The 20,003-nt window shown below is 35.4% G+C and overlaps 1 protein-coding gene across 1 annotated transcript in view; it reads left to right on the top strand.

The window, feature by feature from the left end:
* Window positions 1–20,003, top strand: part of cdh13 (cadherin 13) — a 512,601-nt gene that overhangs the window by 388,113 nt on the left and 104,485 nt on the right. Inside the window, 1 exon segment of the mRNA NM_001103078.1 lies at window positions 17,950–18,090. Coding sequence (NP_001096548.1) covers window positions 17,950–18,090 — 141 coding nt within the window.

Below are 20,003 nucleotides of genomic sequence, written 5' to 3'. Positions count from 1 at the left end.
CGGCTACGAAAAAGTTGCGACGGCGACGTAAAAAATTGCAAAATACCGATTATTACGAAAAAAACGCATTCGGACGCTTTCGATCCGTTCGTGGATTAGTAAATCAGCCCCTAAGGGGTATATTTACCATGTTGTGTAAAAAGTGGAGTAAAACATTACCGGGGAAGTTGCTCATAGCAGCCAATCAAATGCTTTGCTTTGGTTTTCTAACTAATAGGGAAGTAGCGAACATCGCCAAAAATGTTCGCGAACCCATTCGCGGACTTTCGCCAAAACTCGCGAATATTCGCGAACTTTGCGAACCCCATAGACTTCAATGGGAAGGCGAACTTTAAAACCTAGAAAAGCCATTTCTGGCCAGAAAACTGATTTTAAAGTTGTTTAAAGGGTGCCACGACCTGGACAGGGGCATGCAGGAGGGGGATCAAGGGCAGAAATTTATCTGAAAAATACTTTGTAAAAAAAACGCGCAAAAAAAAAAGCCAAAAAATAACGCCAAAAAAAACCACAAGCTATTCCTATGTATACGCAAAGGCGAAAACCGAAGCGAAAAAACGCGGCGGAAAAAACCGAGGCGAAAAAACGCGGCGCAAAAAAAAAACGCGGCGAACCCAAAATGGCGAACATCGCCAAAAGTTCGCAAATTTGCGGACTTGCGAACACCCGATGTTCGCGCGAATTAGTTCACCGGCGAACAGTTCGCTACATCTCTACTAACTAATATCTAATTGCTGATTGGTTTCCCTGGGCAACATCACCAGTAATGCTTCACTCCACTTTTTACACAGCACGATAAATATACCCCTAATTTTGCCCTGTAGCAGTAACCTACAGCAACCAATAGGATGTTTGCTTTGAAACAGATGACCAGTAAATTAGGCCTGCTGATTGGTTGCTATGAGTTACTGCACCTGAGCAAACTTACTGTCTTTTATTACATAACCCCCATAGTCTTTAATCTATTATTTGTTTAATGTGGAATGGATATATAGGCTACTAAAGTGACAACTGTATAGGCTATTAACTAGCTGAAAAAACTTTCTCTATGAAGGATGAAAGAAAAATAATGCAAATAACTACCAAAGTTCTCTCGTTGGGACTTTAAAACATGCAAGAGTGATTTATGAAATCAAATTCTGCTGTGTCAGAGTATGCTTTTCCCTGTAATAACTTCTCTCCTGATGTATAATACATTTCTACCACTAATTCAAAGGAATTTGATATCTGCTCCATGGACATCCATAAATATTGTATGGTGCCACATTAACCTCTTCACTGTCACAAATGCTTGCAATGTAATTCAAATGGTTGTCAGTATAAGATATTTAAAAGTAACATAAGAAATTAATTATTTGTAACTGTATAGTCTCATTTACTTCTGAGTGCAGAAGGGCTTAAAGTGAGCTTTAGCAAGCACACGCTATTAAAATGAAACAAGTCAGGCAGCTGTATGTATTCAAAAGCATCAGGCATTATGACTTGTTTTTTATTTTTAAAGGACAAGTTTTATGATCAAAATGAAAATGAATGTGTTTGATTACTTTGCACATTCATTTCCTATGAGTATTAGTGGCCTCCTGCTCTTCTGCATCAGCACTCAGCACTACCACCTAAACATTCAAGATTACAGTGACTGTGTAATTAAACTTAAGTTGCTCGTTATGGGTTTTGCCTGCTAAATCTTAAATAGATCTGTCTGAAGAAAGTTGAATATTTTCAGATTTTGCCAGCAACGGCATTGATCTTCTCTGAGGTGGTCATGCAGGCCTAGATCTGGCAGGAATGTTGAGTGGACTTTTCTGTTTTCATATTAGCATGCATGTCAGCAATTTTATAGTGTATTTACTTTTGAAATCTTTTAACTCGAGCCAACAGTTTGTGTAAAAGAAGCAGGTTCTAATTGTAGCTGGAAGTGTGGGGGTAAAAGAGACAGACTTTAATACTTAAAATAGTAGCATTTCAATATGGGAGAATCCATATTAGCAAAATGGCACAAACCAGGGACAATGCATTTTTGCATTTTTTAGTTTGCACCCAAGTTGTGCCCAAATGTATAACTTTCTGCACTCCCACTATTGAGGCACCTGCCTAGGGTGCAATGTTGGGGTGGGGATGACAGTCAGGTACCTTTTCTTTCACCTACTACTAGTTCCTGGCCCTTTCCCCTCACTGCAGTATCCCCTGCCGCTCTGTGTGCATGCATCGTACACTCACGGGGGGGGCAGGCCAAGCCAACCACGTTGCGTAGGGCGCCGGGCCGGCTTGACGCAGCACTGGCTGCTTTGATAGACAAATGTAGTGGCAGATGGTCCTTCATGCATATCCATGGCCACTATAAGCCATCCTAAAACTCCTATTAGAATTTAACATGAAACCTTCCACTTATATGCCATCTCCCCTAACCACAACAGCATTGAGGCTCTATACTTTGGTTGGGAAATCTAGATGGTCATTCATGAATAACCTAACCAAAAAGCCAGATGCTGGAATGAAACCCTCAACCTACTTCTTATAAGGCAGCTCCCCTAACTAGTGATGAGCGAATCTGTCCCGTTGTCACGTGATTTTTCTTTTGTCGCCCACATCTTTTTTGTTGCCCGTGTCTATTTTTTTGTCGCCCATGTCTATTTTTTGTTGCCCACATCTATATTTTTGTCACCCGTGTTTTTTTTTGTCGCCCGTGCTCTTTTTGATGCGCCCACGCCCAATTTTGACACGCAACAAAAAAAAAATCCTGCAGCAAATTTTCACGGAAGTTTTGAGAAACAATTCACTAATGCCGAAATGTGAAAATTCGCTGCGAATCCATGCCTGGCAAAAAAATTTGCTCATTACTACCCCTAACCTCTACACTGTCAAACCTCCACACTTGGCTAGGCAAATTTGGTGGAAGTGTCCTTCATTAAGTACCAAGGCCAGTATAATTAAACCATCCCAAAGAGTAAATGGATTTTGTGCTTTCTGTAGGAATGCCTACAACTAAATCTGTTTTTTTTTCTTTATAAGGCAAAGGTTGAGAGTTTGCATTCTGCATCTATCTTTTTGGAATAGTTTGATTACACTGACCTTAGTGTTTTGTAAAAAAGAATACACGATTAGATTTGTCTCAAAGTGGGTAGCTTTATTGATGTAGTGGCTAGGGGAGCTTATTATTATGAAGAATGTTGAGAATTTCATTCCTCCATCTGACTTTTTGCATGGTATGGTTAAAATGGTCTTGGTTCTTGATGAAGGTCCATCTGCCATTACATTTGCTTCTGGCTTTTCAAATGGTTTTGTAAATGACTACCTGTTACTAAAAAAAAAAAAAAAATTGGAAAAAAAATGATATATCAACTTGGAGCTTTATTAAAAGGTTGTGTACACAAGACCTCTCTGCAGTTTAACGGTTAAGGAGCTTGCCAGAGGCTCAAAGGCCCTGGTTTCAATTTATCTGCTGTGAAGGCTTTTATAAGAAGAAAAAAATGTCATCTTTAGCACTTACATAAGGCCAGACAGTGTGCAGGCTGAGCATCTATATCCAGTTATATGGCTGCTTATGGCAACCTGTTAGCTCTTGCTCTCCCATTTCTACCATGCAAATTCTTCCTTAGAAACTCCCTACTCTCCCAGTTCTAAATAATTAACAGTCTCCCTGGATTTTCCTGATTATCTGTGGAAATAAATGTGGCTCCTGTCTTTTTCCCCCCATTTATGACCCCATTACAGACTCCTAACAAATTGTTTTATATCTCTTCCACTGCTGGAGATAAATGAAAACATAAGCAGAAAAAGATTAAAAGAGTTAGCACAGGGCCCACTTAGGTCAGGGCCCACTGGAAAAAAATCCAGGTGTCCCAGCGGTGCAGTCCAACACTAAGGGGCACATTTACTAACCCACGAATCCGAATCCGAATTGGAAAAATTCCGATTGTAAAACCAACATTTTGCGACTTTTCCGTATTTTTTGCGATTTTTTCTGCGCCTTTACGACTTTTCGGAAATTGTCGCGTCTTTTTCTTTACCAATACGATTTGCGCGAAAAAACGCAAGTTTTTTGTAGCCATTACGATGCGCTCGTATCTTGTCGTGACTTTTTCGTATTGAGTGCTCGTAAGCGGCGGGCGAAACTTTCAGACTTGGCATGATTTTGGAAGCCTCCCATAGGACTCAATGGCACCCTGCAGCTCCAACCTGGCCCAAGAAAAGTCACCATACTGAAGCTTGAATGAATCCGAATCTTTCGTACTCGGCGCGAAGGCTACGAAAAAGTCGCGACTTTTCGCGCAAGTAGTAACGCTACATAAAAATCGCCAGATTTTGCGCAACATTCGGAATGGCAACGAAAAAGTCGCAACAATTTTCCGAAAAATCGCTAAATACCGATCATTACGAAAAAACCGCAATCGGACGCATTTGGCCCGTTCGTGAGTAAGTAAATGTGCCCCTTAAACTAAGTTGTAAATATGAAAATGAAATGCAATGTACCCTACGTGGCTACAATGATATATAATTTTGTTTTTGTGTTCTATATGAAAAAATCAAATCAACTCTCGAAAGAGCTTGTTCTTTCAGTCCCCAGGATCATTTCCTAATCCCCCGCAAGGACTAAGATCCCAGTGGGATTCTTATGTTTCTCTGTTTGTGGCCTGATCTACAAGTAAGCTATGTTATTCAGGATGGAATTTGCACTGTGTTTAGTGGCTTTATTAGTATATTAGTAGTGATGAGTGAATCTTTCCCGTTTGCCTACCCGAAACATTTTCAAAACTGCTTAAAAAAATTCACAAATGGCTAAAAATATGCAAAATGCAGCTACTGCACAATTGTTTTTATGCTGCGACCATGCCTTTTTTTGACGCAACCATGAATTTTTCACGCTGAATCCATGGTTGGTGAAAAAAAATTTGCTCATCACTATGTATTAGAAATGTTTATGCCTTATTTAACATTTTTGACCAGAATCATTTTAATGCAAAACATTTGTCTAATTCAATTTCAGGTTTTTCCATAGACAGCAATAGCGTTTTCAATGTATAAACCAAAAGATTTTACCTTTTAGCTCAAATTCATTTTTTTCTAGAAAATTATTAAACCCCTGTTTTATCATGAAAAAACTCCATTGAAGTCTATGGGGAAATTAAGAGAGGTCACAAAGTTCCACACAGGTGTCACACTAGCTCTGTTGCAACTTCTACTTTCTTACGGCTTATTAGTCTGGACAAGGGTAATAGGACTGTAATAACCTTATGTTTGAAAAGGTAACCTCTTGAGGTTAGCATTAGCAACCCCCCTACTATAGAGGCTTATGATTTCAGCCCCATGTTCCCTGAATATACATGTACACACACACACGCATTTTCAACTGTAGTTTATAGGGAATCTAAGACAGAAGATAAATTGCTCCTTTAGCTTTATTTACATATTTGCCTATAAATATAAGAAGGAAATACGAAGGAATAGCTTGGGTATAAAAACTGCACAAATTAAAGCAAAATACAGTGTGTCTACTTATAGCATAGATCTAAAGTATATCTTAATACATTTTTTTTTTAGATTTGTCTAAAAAAAAGAGTGAATCATACAAGCCATAAAGTGCTTTAAAGTCAATGTTAAAAATGGAATAAAAATATAAAAATGTTAGGCATAAATAGCAATTAATGGGGCAGATAAAGTGCACACATAAACTATTCTATTTTATTTTGTAAAAGTGAAGAATCTAAAGATGCATTAAATCACCAACTAAAATGATCATATAGGAATTGGCTACCATATAGACTTTAATAACAAATAATACATTATAAGTCTGGCAGAATTCATTCATTTGGATTGCAATAAAGATGAAATGATTAAAAGGAAAGTAAGTGAAAATTAATAACGTTTTATTCACAGTAGCACAATTTTGATCAAACATGGGGGCCGATTCACTAAAGGTCGATAAAACGAGCGCTATTTATAGCATGCATTAAAAATTTTATCACTTCTTATTTTTTGCGACTTACGCTCGATTCACTAAAAGGACACGCATCATAATTAGTGATGTTCTTTGCGTTATTTAACTCGTGATGAGCGGGGGGGTTTTTTGCGTTATTTTCCGCCGCGTTATTTCCTGCTGGGCACTCTATTAGCGCATGATTTTACGCACATAACCATTACTTTTGGAAAACTACTGTTCTGAAAGTGATCATTTCCCTGAAAACTGGAGGATGCATGACTCTAGGGCCAACACATACTTGAAAAAATCCCACTGCAAAGTCCATGTTGTGTTGCCAAAAGCTCACGAACTACAATTTTCTTTAAATCGCAAAGACTAATGTGATATTTAGCGCGCTTAACGCTTCATATATGTTTGTGAATCATGCTTTAGTATTATTTCTATTCGCTAATTATCGCAATGCGAGGTAAATAACGCATTGCGATAATGCGTTTTTTTGCACATGCGATATGCATCTTAACGCATGCGAAATGACTTTGATGAATCGGGACTTAATTATTGCATGCTTTTTAATGCAAAAAAACATGCGATAAGCGTTATCGACCTTTAGTGAATCAGCCCTATGATGTTTTTACGTAGCTAAATATTCAGTTAAGATCTCAAAAATGTAAAACTGCTATGCAGAAAAGGTGCTCTTTTGAATTTAGATATCTCGAATAACCTATACATTATTACAAATGTGTGGATTATTGTAATCTCTGCACCATAGATTCTTGCATGCCTTCTTTATTCCTTGCATCATTACCACTTTTCCAGATCATCTATGAACATTCATCATTTGGCATTTGTTACTTTAAACCTTTACTATCTTGCTACTCTGAATCACTATCTTACTCTGAGTCAATTCTTTATACCTCTCTCAAGATTTCTACCTTAAACTGTGTTATGGGAAAATGGTAAAATCAGATTCATTCTCCAGCATTTATATACTTAGTGGTAAATGGGGACTTTTGGTCTCTCCAAGTCCAGGAATGAACTTGAATAACTTTTTGAAAAATGAAAAGTTATAGGGGCTGATTTACTAACCCACGAATCCGACCCGAATTGGAAAAGTTCCGACTTGAAAACGAACATTTTGCGACTTTTTCGTATGTTTTGCGATTTTTTCGGATTCTGTACGAATTTTTCGTTACCAATACGATTTTTGCGTAAAAACGCGAGTTTTTCGTATCCATTACGAAAGTTGCGTAAAAAGTTGCGCATTTTGCGTAGCGTTAAAACTTACGCGAAAAGTTGCGCATTTTTCGTAGCGTTAAAACTTAACGCTACGAAAAATGCGCAACTTTTCGCGTAAGTTTTAACGCTACGCAAAATGCGCAACTTTTTACGCAACTTTCGTAAAGGATAGGAAAACTCGCGTTTTTACGCAAAAATCGTATTGGATCCGAAAAATTCGTAAAGAATCCGAAAAAATCGCAAAACATACGAAAAAATCGCAAAGTACCGATCATTACGAAAAAAACGCAATCGGACTCCATTCGACCCGTTCGTGGGTAAGTAAATCAGCCCCATAGTATAGCATGCATTTCTGTGAGTAATTGAGGATTACTGATCATACCATGATCTCCTTTGAGAATATGTCCCAAGAGACAGTTATATAAAATAGTAACAACTGAAAAAGAGTTAAGTTTATGAGGTGATGTATATTTCTCCAGACCATACTAAGGATTTAACTCAGCAGATAAATGTCTTAATGTCTAACTTAACAAGATTTTCTGTATATTCCCTGTAAAGCAAAATTATCTGAAGCTTATCTCAAAAAATTTTCACAAAACTTCAGCAAAAATTCACTGCAACAAAAATTCACGAGTGAGGCAAAAAGTAGTGCCGGGGCAAAGAAGCTGTAGTCAGGACAAAAAAAGTAGTGTGGTAGCTGCATGTCACAAATTTTTCACAATTTTGTGAATTTTTCAGCAGTTTCGCTAATTTTATGGAGAAGTGGAAAGGGACTGATTTGCTCATCACTAGTTGTTGCACATATTTTAAAGTCACTATAAGGGGATCAATTTTGTCCCCTCAAGCACCCCAGCTTTTGATACTGTATTTGTTTTATTTCTTTCATACTGGAATCTGTATCTGTAACTTATTCTTTTAGAACTGAGGTCAAATAATTTCAATATATATTGGTACAAGATACATTTGGAACACATATTGTACCTCAACAGGGAACAGGAACAACTTGCATAGCACGGCTACTTACTGTCTATTTCACAGTTGCAGAGGACTAGTATAAAATTATTTTAAAATTAAAACATGTTTTGTAACTATGACCTTAAACCTCTAGCTTGCCATTGGGGAAAAGCACTCATGTCACTTAAGAGCATTATGGAAACAAATCTTTTGATTGGTATACATTCATTTAATTCACAATGTACCATGCCCACTTCATAGCATCTAGCACTGGAATTTCCTAGCTGCAAAGGACTAGCATAAATTATTTTAAACCACTGTATAATAAATATTCCACTCTGATGACAACTTCATCAGGTAATAAAACCTCAAGGGTATACTGACCACAACTGACCATTATTTCATTAAGTATTTTCATTAACAATTTTGAATAGATATCAAATAAATAGTGCAGCTAAATCTGTATAATGTTTTACCTTTGCTTCATTTTGATAGCAAGCAACTTCAGATGTAACCCAGTTTTTATCCTGGGATTAAATGTCATTTCCAAATAATTCTTGGTTGTTGTATATCTGTACTTAACCCTGATGGGTTTCAGTCATTAATAAATTAATACTCTTGACCTAAACAGCACATTTGCTTGCCTTTTTGTCAGGTGTCAAACGAAAACCAAGTAACATTATTTGTAGTATTAACCTTAATTTTCCTTGTGCCAGAAAACATAGAGTCTACATTGCTTACGTTAACATATACTTGTGCTTGCAGGTTCATTACCAGGCTTCCTTTTGATCTATGCCAGAAGCCGGCGGCACTTTAAGTTACCAGGTCCAGATTTTTGCCACCCCTGGCAACTTTAGGGTTGCTGCAGTCTGAGGCGAGTATCTCATCTCACTTTATGGCAGCGGCTCCCCTGGACACAAGACACGGTATTATAACCTTATTTCTGCCTGCACCATTTGATTTTATTACAGTTATTCTACATCAGTAAAAGCAGGGGCTTTCTGGCCCCTAGTGCCAGGGGCACTAGGGGAATTCTGGCTCTTTAAGTTACCAGTTACAGTGTTTGGCCACACCTTTTAACTTTAGGGGGTCTGCAGCCTGAGGCGAGTATCTCAACTCGCTTAATGGCATCTGTGCATCTGGCCACAAGACACAATGTAATGTAAGATCAAATGGTATGGGCAGAGATAATATTATATTACTGTTATTCTACATCAGCAAAGGCAATATTCAAGATTTCAGGGCACTTACAATTGGACCCTTATTCCACAATAAGGGCTACACTTATACTTTATGCCGGTGATACAATTTATATTAATTAAGGTAAACGTAAAAGAAATGATATACATATATAATACATTTCTTGAAAAGAAAGTCCACCAACGCATCCAACATTTGCTTTTTTAAATCTTTAATATGCATTCCAGAGAGCAGTGATTCCTGGCATGTGCTTAGCTTGATGGGTATCCATTATAGCATAGCTGAGTATGCAAGACATTAAGGCTCATGTAGGGTTGAAAAAGATTGTAGAAAATTATTATTTTGCAGAATAAAAATTGTCATGCTTACAGTTTTTCCCTTACTTGTAATTATCTTTAGATGACTTTGTCAGTTTTACTGACCCAGCACCAAGCGAAATGACCGCATCTTCTATTTGGCTACTTCATCTATGCGTGTTAAAAATGCAGCATTCATTGAAATTATTGCACAAATTAGGGAGTGTTAATCAGTTGCCTAGCACATGATGTTTAACACTTTCTATATGCCATTGCCTACCAATCTCAAGCACACATAGCTTGTGCTAAGTTTCATTAAGCATTACATTGAGAAACTAAATGGACCTAGCTGGTTTAAATCCTGTTACATTTTGCGTTTTGTGTTTTACTAATAACAATTACTAACAATGAGAATGGTTTTTATATTATATATATATTAGCTATTTAGAAAACAGATATGAATTATGTCAGAAAGATGGCTTGTGGTGGCTGTAGCTGGCATTTTACTATATGGTTTAGGATAGTCCTGACCTATAATTGGAGCAGTGTGCACTGTGGCTTATATTTAGTATTCCATTAGGCTAATGAGACACAGGGAGATTTGTCGCCCGCAGTATCACAGATTTAATCACGGGCGACAAATCTCCCCATGTGCATAACCCCTAATTGTCACAGTTGATTATTTCTTTTAGTTGAATTCCAGAATATTTTTAAGCCCCAAGCCAATATCCCCGAAACTGTCTTGTCTCTGGAGCAATTGCTGTATGACCCAATAACTCGACTTGTGCACTAACTAATCATGCTATGTGCAATTACAATGAGCAGCTACTGTGACTGATAGAGAAATTAAAAATTACGCAGGATGGTGCTTCCTGTATGACAATAACCTCCCATATTCACCCATGGGAGTCCATGCCATCAAATGTTTATTAAGGAATGAATGAGAGTGATCTGATTGACACAAGGTCCCATATGAAGAGACATTTGCTTTTATAATAAGCATATTTATTTATCACCTCTGTCCCAACTTGTCTGACTTTAACAAGTGTGCTACAAACATTGCCACCCCAGAAATGATGAATTCTGAAAAACTGCAATGGATTGCAGAAAAAAAATATGGCAGATTGCATGGCATATTTACTAAAATAAGTGCTAAATTGCATGGCAGCCTTATATCTCTCTGCTTTGAAAAGGAGCATAGACCTTGCAGCAGTTTATTTATGCAAGAAGACAAGGTACAAAGTGCAAAAACATAACCTTCACATGTATGGCCCAACAACTTCTTTGGGTAAGATTTTGGGCTCTATTTAACTCTAATCAGGGAAAATATGCAAAATGTTCTGCACTAATTTTATAAATGTTTTAAAAGCCTAAAAATATATATTTAGTGACCCATACACCGTATGTCTATTTTTCAACCATTAAATGAAAAGTTGGAGAGCTGCAGCTGAATGTGGCCGCATTCCGTGAATTGCGTTTTGCAAATTTTTCAGTAGTTTCGCAAATTTTACGGCGAAGCAAATTGGGTCAAATTTTGGACATGATGATATCAGAAACATTTACTGTATGTTAATAATTGCCAATTAGAATGTTTTAGGTAGTATAATAGGGGCAGCCATTCAAGCTGGAAAAAAGGAGAAAAGGCACAGGTTACATAGCAGATAACAGATAAGTTCTGTAGAATACAATAGTGTTTTATCTGTTATGTGCCTGTGCCTTTTCTCCTTTGAATGGCTGCCTCCATGGCTACATAGCAGCTTATTTATATAAATTATAGTAGTGTTATTGTAGCAAACACACCAGTTTTATCAGTGCATTATATTTTAGTTACTTTTCTGCACTTTCATTTTTTGGTGTTACTGTTCCTTTAAACTGTATACTCTGTTGGTGAGCCATTCATTATAGCAAAACTATAATTATGTGGTTACCTAAAATATACAGTATTATAGATCAAATAATGGTAGTAGTCTTTCCACAAAGGAAGGAACATATGGACTTTAAGTTTCCTTTTACTATTAGCTTTATTCTTTTTTATTTATTAAAAAGGAACATTTTGAATGCCTATCCTACAATATAAGGAGTGAAATTTATGTCCACCAAAGGTATTATGAGCAGTGTTTGAACTTTTATGATGTCTGGTAATCATAGTCCTGGGAAACATTTTTCATCACTACAAATATATGTTATTTATTTTGGACATACTGCACTCGCAAAATAGAGCACAGGTATAAGTGAACATTGCATTAAAGCTTTGCAATTGCACATTTGTTCTTAGGATTTTACTGAATCCAGCCCCAGCTTAATATTTACAATAAGTTCTTTTTTTTTGTTTTGTTTTTTAAGATTCAGTACAAAAACAAGAAGTATCAACAATTTAAAAACTTATAATTTTCTTAACCAAAGTACAGCAATTAAGATTAATGGTTAAATGGCTATTTGAGCATTTTCTTTTTGCCAGGCATGGATTTGCATTGGAATTCTGCATTTCTCCATTGGCAAATTGTTTTGTGGAACTTCTGCAAAAACATAAAAAAAAGGTGTGCTCGCCAAAGCATTTGCGTGGTATTTTGTGAATTTTTTGCCATGTAGTGAATTTTTCCGAAGTTTTGAGAATTTTCACAAAGCAACATGGGGCAGATTCACTCATCGCTAGTGATAAGTAGTTAATGATTTTATTTTTAAATTTGCATAAAAAAAGTTTTGGATAGAAAGATTGGGTAAAATATTTTTCAATAAAAAATCAATATACAGCATAGAATACACTCTATTCTTATGAACTGCAGCAAGAATACTGAGCAAGCAATGTTCAAATTCAGCTTGCCCCTGGGATTTACTGTATGTATTGGTGTATGTGCTATGCAATGATATTCTGAAATCCAAGTAGCATTGGCATGTTGGGCCCTACTGTATTTATTTCAGCCTTTACATTTCTAATGGGTTAGGTATATATTCAGATTGCTATCAAGATATTCCTTGACCTCTTAGTACAGAGTTACTCTATTACTTAGGGATTGTAATATTGGGGATACAAATCTGGGCTCACAGACAATAAATCATAGAATCTCATTGGGGAAATGAGAATGTTAAACATCAAAAACGAGCAATAGCATCCAAATAATATTTTGTAACTATGTTTCGTATTTTTCTTTCACATTGCTGTCTAGTGCCTTAGAGATAGATCCTGTCCTCCAAGACATATGTGTGTTTGAGGGAAACAACAAATTATACAGGACAATTTAGTCCCATTAGCTAACTTTCTCTTATGTCCTTTCTGATCCTGGGGACCTAATTATTGGAAGCACTCAGAGTTGAATGGTGTTAGTATACGTATTTATGGGAAATATTACAGGACTGAACAGTTTCAAACAAATGTATATTTTTGCTCAAAAATAACTTAAAGGAAAACATATTTTCTACTTTATGTCTGTGTGTAGGTTTGTTTTTTTACTGTAACTGTGTAGACAGTAAAGCAAGAGGGATACAGCTTATTGTGAGTTAAGTAAGTCACTATATTGCTTCCCTTAGCTTAAATATTCTACTTATACATTTACAGTAAAAGCATTGTTTAAAATAAGTCTAACAGGCAGTTAAATTGATGTTTGTACAAACAAATAATTGTAGAAATCCGTTTCTGCATAATCCTGAATAATACAATAAATGTGTATAAATTGAAGTGGAAATCTGTCTGGAAGAGGTTTAATACTAATTGATTTTTGATCACTAGTGACGAGTGAATCTGTCCCTTTCCAATTCGCCTAAAAATTTGCAAATCTTTCTAAAGATTCGCGAAATGGTGAAAAATTTACAAAACGGCAGAAATATTGCGTATAAATTGACGTGGAAATCTGTCTGGAAGAGGTTTAATACTAATTGATTTTTGATCACTAGTGACGAGTGAATCTGTCCCTTTCCAATTCGCCTAAAAATTTGCAAATCTTTCTAAAGATTCGCGAAATGGTGAAAAATTTACAAAACGGCAGAAATATTGCGCGTCCAAAAAAAAAATTGCCACCTCCGTAAAAAAACTTGTAATTTTTTGACATTTTATTTTGACCTGGACGTCAATTTCTCGTAAAAAAAAAAAAATTTGAAAAATTTTGCACATCACTATTGATCAGCAGTATTGAAAGCTCTGAATTAAGGAAAGTACTCATGTAGAGTCCATTTTAATCAAATAATTACTTTTTAAGAAATCCACAGGTCCAGAACATTCTGGATAATAGATTCCATACCTAAATTATAAAGGCTGATCTTGCAAACTCTCTGTAGTAAACTTAGAAATGTTAAGTATATTAAAAAATTGAGAAGGTATGATAATTTATTTACATAGCACCAATAGTAGAATATATTGTATTGAAATATAATCTCAAAAAATACAAAAATTCTAATAATGATAAATCTGCCTCTCTGTGTTTTGGTGACAGAGTTCAATGCTTCATATAACTGCAAAACACAAATACAATCCAACATGACACATACCTGTATAACAATATCAGTATCTCTCTACAGTATCTCCAGAAGCAATTGCTTAACTTACCAAGGGAATAACACATAAATGTAAATTATTTTTAAGAACAGCATTCCCTTCCTCAGCATCTTCCTTCAATCTTTGTAACAAAAATGGGGTTGCAGTATTTTTTTATCTACTGTGCGTCCAGGCAAAATCAGATTTCCGTGTGGCTTGTTTTCTAACAGAAGAAGATATGCTGCACAATTTCAGAGACCTTTTCACCTTAATAAATTTCCAATTGAGTGGTTAAGGCAACGGAGCTTTACAGTACTCTATGAGGGGGCATTTAATAACATTTGTATTTTTTATTTTTTTTTATCAATTCATGTTTTTTTTGTAATAAAATGTACGTTTTAGTGCAAAAAAAATATGATTTTTTCTGATTTATTATGTGACAAAACTATGACAAATCCGAAAGTAAAAATATAAAAATACACCATCTAAAAGCTGTTGAGGTCATGTAAAAGTCAGCTCTTGTTTTGTTTTTTTGCTTCATGATTTTAGATGTTTTTTTTGGGGGGGGGGGGTTTACGCTTTCGTTTGTCAGTATGAAAAATTAGCAGATTTTGTGAAAATGAGCTTGTTTGTGGTTTCAAAAACCTCTAAAACCATGAACATGAGAATGTTGATACTGTAAATGGCCCTCTATAATGTTACCCAACCTTTTTGTTGTGATATCATATCTATAGTTATTATCAACAATTGTAGAAATATTTACCTGGCCAGTTTAATCCATAATGTAAAAGAACCTTCTCTTTGAGAATGTCAGAAGCTGCTCATTTGCTTGTCAAAAAGCTTTTTCTTAGTTCATGATATTCTGTGATATGTCACCTTGTTAATGAGAATTAGTATTTAACAGGTCATAATCATTATTTATAATTATGAAATGAGCTGGTGTACAATAGAATTACAAAGAATTACAAAGTAAGCTTTAATTTGCTCTGAAGTACTAATTTGTGATACTAAAGGCAGCAACACAAAAGTTCCATTTTTGTAGGTCAGCAGCTCTACATCCACTACTGCAAGGGTAGCTAAATTAAGTATTGTGTATGTTAATTATTACCTGCACCATTTTTAAGTGTTGAGGTCAGAATTAAAATTTGGCCCATATTGTTAAATATCCAGAGGTCAGAAGACAATGGTCCATAGTGTTAAATGTCTATTACTTTTAGTGACAGCCTGAAATAAGAAAAGCTATGCAGCTCAGTTTGACCTCTTTTGTTTTTAATGAGGCCTTGCCAAGATGTCCTTTTCAGAGCCAGAATGATTGGACTCCACCTCTATTATTTGACCATTGGTTAATTTTATTATCAAATGTATTATCAAATTGTGTATATGAATGATAAATAGAAGATTAAATATAGATTTTTGAAGAAATATGGCTTAGCCTGTAACATAAGGGGTAATTTACAAGTACAGGGCAGGGTGCACCATGTTTTTTGAATATTTGCTCCCTGCCCTGTTTCTGAATTTGAGTCCAGAGATCATCATGTGCCAAATGATTACAGTGCTATTCATGAGGTTGAGGCAGGGAATGAACACAGTCACCCCAACTTTCATCCCCTTATTTGTGCTTCAATAAAATACTCAAGTTTTTAAGCTCTGGCAGATGAAGGCTGGAACTTAACACTGTGCTAAAAGGCTGAAGGTAAGGACAGGGCTGCCTTACACCCACCTGCTCTGCACTCTGCTCCTACTTACAGATTTCTAATCTGGCACTACATGCAGAGCTCAGCCAGACTCCAGACATGTGCTTTTTGAATGAGCACTAAGAGGCACACTTTTTGTGGAATGTGGATCCATTTTGCGGAGATATGAGATTTTTTTCTTTCCAAAGGCAGCTTGTAGCAAGTAGCCATAAGCTTTTACCTGTAGTTCTTGAAAAGCGTTATTGAACTGATTTTATGGGTTGGACATCAGAGCCCAATGTTGATGTCTGCAGCAAGATCAATAGCTTTGACAGAATCATATCAGTACCAATTTAACATAGGGGCATTAAAAAACAAGTGCTTGCTTATCTGTAATTTTTGGCTGCGAAATACAAGAGAAGCAGCTCTAATTGAATTATTGCTGTTAAGCACCACAGGAGAAATCTTCTGGGTCAGCTAACTGAAATACTGACCCGTAGGGAGGAAATTGATATTCTATATTTAATTATATTTTTATTACTATAATGTTTTATACAAAGTAAAATGCATACAACATGGTTGAATGCAAAATAACATCTGCATGAGTTTAAATATACATATTTGAAATTAGGAAATCCCTTTGGTTTTTCAGTTTATTCATGCACAATTTTCTCACTTACAGTATGTATCCAACCTATCCAAAAATCAGGTTCCAAGAAAGCATGTAATGCATTCCCTAACCCCAGTCATAAGGGTAGGAAGGATAGTTTATTATTTCTTACTCCTTCATTGTATGGACAAGATTCAAGCATCTGCACCAGAATCAATCCCAAGATTTTTTTTCGGTAAATAATGGCAGCTATTTCTGAGTGGAAGAACATTAGCCAGCAAATTGGCATTCAAATTGTTGTCTCAAAAAGTACCCTACTTTGAAGAAAGGGAAATCTATTAAAAACTAAGATGAAAAACAGCAAGAGCAAAGGCTCTATTTTCTTCTGTTTTTGGATAGAGTAAAGCTAAAGAGTTTTTTTCTTAACAAAACAACCTACTCGGCGGGCATGCAAAGTCCCCGCTGTGAAATACGACTAATGTATCCTCAATGCTTCCATTGTAATTTGAAAACTAATGTTTTGGAATAGCTGAGATAGCAGTTTTTTTCATGGTTACTGAGCATGAATTGTTTTCACAAAGCCTTGTGTTTTTTTACATTATACCTTTTCTTCAGATACAGCCTTATAAAGTTTCATACATTTCTGATTTCTGCTTAAAACCTATTAAGACATTTCTGTCTTGATTTCCCTTTAAAGGGCAATTAACCATAAAATTAAGTCAATATGAAAGGAAAATGCATTTTGTAACATTCACAAAATTGTAAGCAAAAGTTCTTAAATTGTTATGAAAGTTGTTATCCGTAGGCAGGCATATGAAAGTTGTAAGGCTGAGGGGGGGATGATTTCAAGCTAGTTTATCTTTACCTGATTCAGCTTCACACTTTTTACAGGGGGTCCTGGGCAATAAGGTAGAGTGAAAATACCTGCACTGGCTTTGTTGATTCCAAAGTGACATCAAGACAGATAATTATGACATTATTACAGACTAAAACTAACAAATATAACAAATAAATATATACTGTAAGCTAGAAATAGACTACTAGAGCTAGATCATATTTATTTAAAAAAACAAATTTGAAAAGCTTATATAAAGACACAAATTAAAAAGAACTTTAATCTACTTAATCATAAATAAATGTGCCTCTAGTAAATCACGCACCGCTCCAAGTGAATCAGTATTTTTGGCTTTTGGTAATTTTTTAGGTATATTGATTCCCTAATAATGTGTTGTTTTTTTAAATAAATTTGTATTTATTTTTAGTTGTGAGAATTAAAACTTCCTTTGCATTATACTTGGAAGGTCCAGGATAGGGAAACTGTTGAAGGGCAATATTTTTTTTTATCCTACCTTGAACTTTGTTATATTTTTAAACTCTTCACGATATATTTCATACATAAAATACAGATGGAGCAGACAGTAAAACATTGTGGTAGATGTTTTATTTGGGCTTATTGTAGTTTTTTACATTGACCTTCATTATATAACCCCATGAAGAAATCTGTAGTACCTGCTTTTATTTACAGTAAAATACATGAAAAAGTATATTATGCTAAGAAGCCATGTTGATCTCAATGTTATTTCATATTTTTTTATCTTTAGACTCTTTCCACCCCTCAGTATGAACTGATAGTTGAAGCCAAAGATATGGCTGGTATGGATGTTGGTTTGATTGGAACAGCCACAGCAACGATTGTCATTGATGACAAAAATGATCATCCCCCTGAATTCACAAAAAAGGAGGTAAGGCCATGGGAAATATTTAAAAAAAAGTTTGACATCTCTTACTGTATAAAATGGTCAGGAAAATGTTATAATAGAAATCATGAAATAAAGGGACATTGTTATTATGAAATATATTAAGATAAATGGTTTGATAAGATGCAGTTTTGGAGAGCAGACCAGATAATGCAGTTGGGTCTTATCTGCTATTATAGTGTATACTGCTATGTTTTTGCTCTTTGCTGGGGTAGATGACAGATGGTTAGTGATGGGCAAAATAATACGTCAGACATGGATTCACAGCGAACTTCAGTGTTTCACCATTGGCTGTAGAAAAATTCAGCATGTCAAAAATTGTCGCCCTTGTCAAAAAAATTTTGTGTGTCAAAAAATTGTTGTGCGTGCCAATTTATTTTTTACATGCAACATTTCTGCTGTTTCCAGAGTTTTTCACCGAAATGGGAAAGATTTGCTCATCACTGCAGATGATAAATCTCAGTGCAGGAAATGTAAAGTGTTGTATGGCTATTTCAAACTTTTAGCTTTGATTTTTTTTCTGTCTTGATTTATCCTTTTAGATTTTCAAAGGATTGATAAAAATGTGAATAATTGTTTTGTACTTTCTGTGAGGACAAAGGTCATTATAAGCAGAATTCTAATGAAATAAGGTAGTTATAATTAGCTTAAGTTTTACCTCTGTGAATTGTAAGTCAAAGAGCTGTGATTATAAGACATGGTCATTTAAATGGGAATTGTTCATAAATAGCCACATATAACTTATATAACTGTAAAATGAGTTTGATTTGGATACCATATTTTGCTCCCAAATGTGTTACAGCTATGAAAACATTTCCTGCTCAGTGATGAGTATTATGATTATTATATAAGTGACTTTTTTATGTGCTACTTCTGGTATTAAGGCACTATGCTTAAATACAAATTAAGGATATTGTGTTTCACAAGGGGGAGATGCTAATTCTAATTCTTTTAGGGTATGAATAAGGATGTGCTGGTTGCCCTTGAATAATCTCTATGGTTTACCTCTATTGATGAATGAATTTGTCCTGTTTAGCTTTGCCAAAAATTTTGAAAAAACAGTGAAAAATTCATGAAATGCGGGTACTGTGCACTTTTTTTTTTACGCAACCTTTTTTTGACACTGGTACAAATTACGAAATTTCAACTTTCAGAACAGAACTGTATATAGTCAGCCTATGTTGGAACTCTATGAAATGAGTTGTTTAAGTGTTACTTTTTAGTCCCATAAAACTTCAAAGTATTGATAAAAATGTATCCAAAAAGAATCAAAAGGAATGTGTGCAAAAAAAAAAGCACGTATAACTTTAAAGAAAAATGTTGACTTTGCTTGCTACTCCTAAACTTTAGCTGGATAATGCTCTCACAATAACCACAAGATTGGTAAAGTATAAAGGGCATAATGGATTGTATAGTGTCTAAAACACTTGCTTGTTTAGCCTTCTTTTAAGCTAAATTGTGGCACATAAAACTGACAAACAAAACACAAAAGACTCACCAATTTCAGTGTGGTTAATAAAGCTATTGCTATCTTATACATACTTGGAAATATTTTACTGCATATGATGCAATGATTTTGACCCTGTAATGCACATAGGTTCTTTCAAGGGGTGTGGGTCATAAAAAACACACCCAACACAAAACATTTAACAAGTGCAGAACAAACTGGGCACTTTCCACCATGCAGCTATTCTCTCCAGTCCAAAAAAGATCACAAAGATCTACATTTGCCCCTATAAATACTGATCTGCCTGCTTAAGGACAGGGCTACCTTGCACCCCTCTGACACTACACTCTCCACATTCAGTTAGACCCCAGAGCACTAAGGGGCTCATTCAAAGAGCAGAAAATATATATGTTACATATACATATAAACCAATCAAAAAAAGGGCTGATTT

Source organism: Xenopus tropicalis, chromosome 4 (genome assembly GCF_000004195.4).
Source record: "Xenopus tropicalis strain Nigerian chromosome 4, UCB_Xtro_10.0, whole genome shotgun sequence".
Taxonomy (NCBI): Eukaryota; Metazoa; Chordata; class Amphibia; order Anura; family Pipidae; genus Xenopus; species Xenopus tropicalis.
Note: the sequence above shows the minus strand (reverse complement) of the source record. Positions and strands in the feature narration are given on the sequence as shown.